We start from the raw sequence: 2693 nt of genomic DNA, 5'->3' as shown, positions 1-2693 counted from the left end.
TGGTGCAGGGGGGCAGGGTGGCCACGGGCCGGCGGGGCAGAGGCGGATTGGTCGGAGGAGTTTTTGCGGACGACAAGGGGCAGCGCCTCGGTTTGGTCAGTGGCGCCGGGCATGGGGACGCTGCCGAAGGTGTCGAGGGGGTTGGGAATGATGACGTCCCCGAAGCACTGCAGGCGCTGGTTGGCCGTGTGGAAGTTGTGGTTCTCCCCATTGACGGCGAACCTCGCCTGTGGGATCTGGAGAGGCGGGAAGACCTGAGGAAGCTGGCGGGAGGGCTTGGACGAGAAAACCTTGACCACCGTGTCCACGACTTGCGACATGGCGGTGTTGAGCTCCTGCTTCAGTGTTTCGGCCAAGTGTTTGCCTTCGGGGTGGAAGGCGTTCGGCCCTTGCTCCTTCTCCTTCGGACCTTCTCTTTTCGGCTTGTTCTCGGCAATCTCCTGCTCCCGGATGAGGGCCCGCGCCCTGTCGATGAACTGCCCGGGGTCCAGCTCGCACATCTCATTGTCCGACCTGCCGACGGAGTCGCCGGCCCTCGCGTCCATGGTTTCGGAGCGCATGCTGTCTTCAGACAGGTTGCCATCTTCATCATTTTCGGAGTCGGTGCTGTCGTAGATCTGGTAGAACTTCTCCTGCAGCTGGCGCAGCTGCTTCTGCATGTCCTCCAGCTGCTGCTTCAGCTGTCTGCGCTCCTCTCGCTTCTGCTCTTTCCTCGCTGAAACCAGCTGCTGGAAACTCTGCTGCTGCTGCTGCGGCAGCTTTTGCTTGCGTTTGTTTTCTCTGTAACTTTCTCGGGGACTCACAGACTGCGGAGCTATTTCTCTTTCATTTTCATTGCCCCTTAATGCCACGCTGGGGGAATGGCTCATACCCCGAATTATATTCTCAACCCGGGCGCGTTTAGCTCTCAGGTGCTCGTCGCATAACCGATCCACATCAAACTGGCTCATAGTCGGCCTGCCAAAAGGGGAAAGACACTCCTGGGGGCTGTCTCTTGAAGAGTTGCTGCATACATCCTCCTGATGTACTTCTGAGCCTGTACTAGAGAGACCGCTGGCTTGGAAACTGGGCTCCGTGCCACCATTTTTGTTCATGTTATTTTTCAACAGCTGGGAAATTATGGTTGCTCCTGGAAAAGGCATCATGGCATCTTCATATGAGTTCGCCCTCTTCAGCAGCTTGCGGAGTACATTTGACTTCTCCCCATCTGCATGCTGCACCACTGAATACTCGACATCCTGCTCTGAACCTTGGGGATTCATGGCACTAAAAAACGTTGCTCTTGCCTTTGCAAAAAATGCAGATGCTGTCCCTACCGTCCTTTTCACTCCAATGTCAACTCTTCTTCTCTTGGTTTGCCTGCTTAAGAGGGCTGTGCTGTCATGGTCAGGCATCACTGGACTGTTATTGTGCCATCTTCAAAAGCTTGTCAGCTGGGCTCAGCTCAAGAATCCTGGGACCCTGGCCAACAGAACAAAAGGACTGATGAATCATTTTCTTTAAATTTCTCCAAATTTCCTGACCTCAATCCTGAATAAAATGCAAAATGCATAGGCTCTGGGATTTATGGCACATTACAATTATTGCAATTTATTATGCACTCTGCTTGAAATGAAACATTTTTAAATATTTCTGCTCCACTGGTTTAAGATGGATTAAGATTTAAAAAAGCAAAAACTGCTTAAGCACCAGTAATATGATTCTCTTGCACAAATGCCTAAAATGATACTGTTTATCTTCAGAAGAAAGAGTAGATTAGAAGAACACAGCCTCTGACAACCAATTGATTAAATTTAGGGCATTGAGATACATGTTACAAAAGAAGATGAAAGTACTTCTTATTTAAGATTTATTGTTAAAACAAGAAATTGTATAAAATTTGGATTAAAAAAATTCAATTGCGATGTATAAACCGTAATTGTAGTTTTGCTTTTGAAAGAAAGATGAAACTGGTAAATAAACATTCGAAGGTCAAAACAACAACTTTCACATAATCGTACATAGGATAGTATACGTGTACGTGAAAGGCAAAGAAATCATAGACGCATTTGGGCTTACACTGGGGAAAAAAAAATGTCTCTTAAATCATTAGGGAAACATTTATTCAGGAAAGCAAAAATGCACTGAAATGTTTTATGGTGAGGATTATAATATTTACAGAGATGTGATCAAATAAAGGCCAAAATGTAGTCTAACACAGCCTCATAGCCACGACAGTGTTTTGAATTCCCCCTACATTCCTTCCCTTTTCTTAACTTACATTCTCCAAGCCAGCCCCACTACCAAAGGCTGAAGATTCTGTATTTCGTACACTAAAATACATGACGTTACATTTTTTGCATAGCAGAAACGAGGCATGTTCAGTGTCACATCTCTCTGCTTTAGAAAAATCCCCCCAAACGGTATCTCGAATTCCCAGTGAAGCCCTTCTTACACGGAATATTTTGAATACACAGAATCTTATTTCCTGTGACATGCAGAAAAGATGAGAAAAAATATGGGAAGATGAAAGAAATAACATCAATCAGCTGCGTGAGAAAGGAAGGTACCTTCTCTTTATATGAACTCTCATTGTTTCCCAGGAACACAGCATAAAAAGATAACACACTTCCTTGCATTTTGTAAAAGGCTCTTGACATAATTTGTGACTTATTAACTAGTGATGCTAAACTCACATCGCACATAAAGCACTA

The 2693-nt window shown here is 46.0% G+C and overlaps 1 protein-coding gene across 1 annotated transcript in view; it reads right to left on the bottom strand.

Moving 5' to 3' along the window:
* Window positions 1-1455, bottom strand: part of PROX1 (prospero homeobox 1) — a 37010-nt gene extending 35555 nt beyond the window's left edge. The window contains exon 1 of the mRNA XM_010142416.1: window positions 28-1455. Within this exon, the coding sequence (XP_010140718.1) occupies window positions 28-1394 (1367 nt within the window). The 5' untranslated portion in view covers window positions 1395-1455. The remainder of the gene's footprint in view (window positions 1-27) is intronic.
* Window positions 1456-2693: the final 1238 nt, after the last annotated feature.

The sequence above is a fragment of the Buceros rhinoceros genome, unplaced genomic scaffold (assembly GCF_000710305.1).
Source record: "Buceros rhinoceros silvestris isolate BGI_N320 unplaced genomic scaffold, ASM71030v1 scaffold14198, whole genome shotgun sequence".
Lineage (NCBI taxonomy): Eukaryota > Metazoa > Chordata > Aves > Bucerotiformes > Bucerotidae > Buceros > Buceros rhinoceros.
Note: the sequence above shows the minus strand (reverse complement) of the source record. Positions and strands in the feature narration are given on the sequence as shown.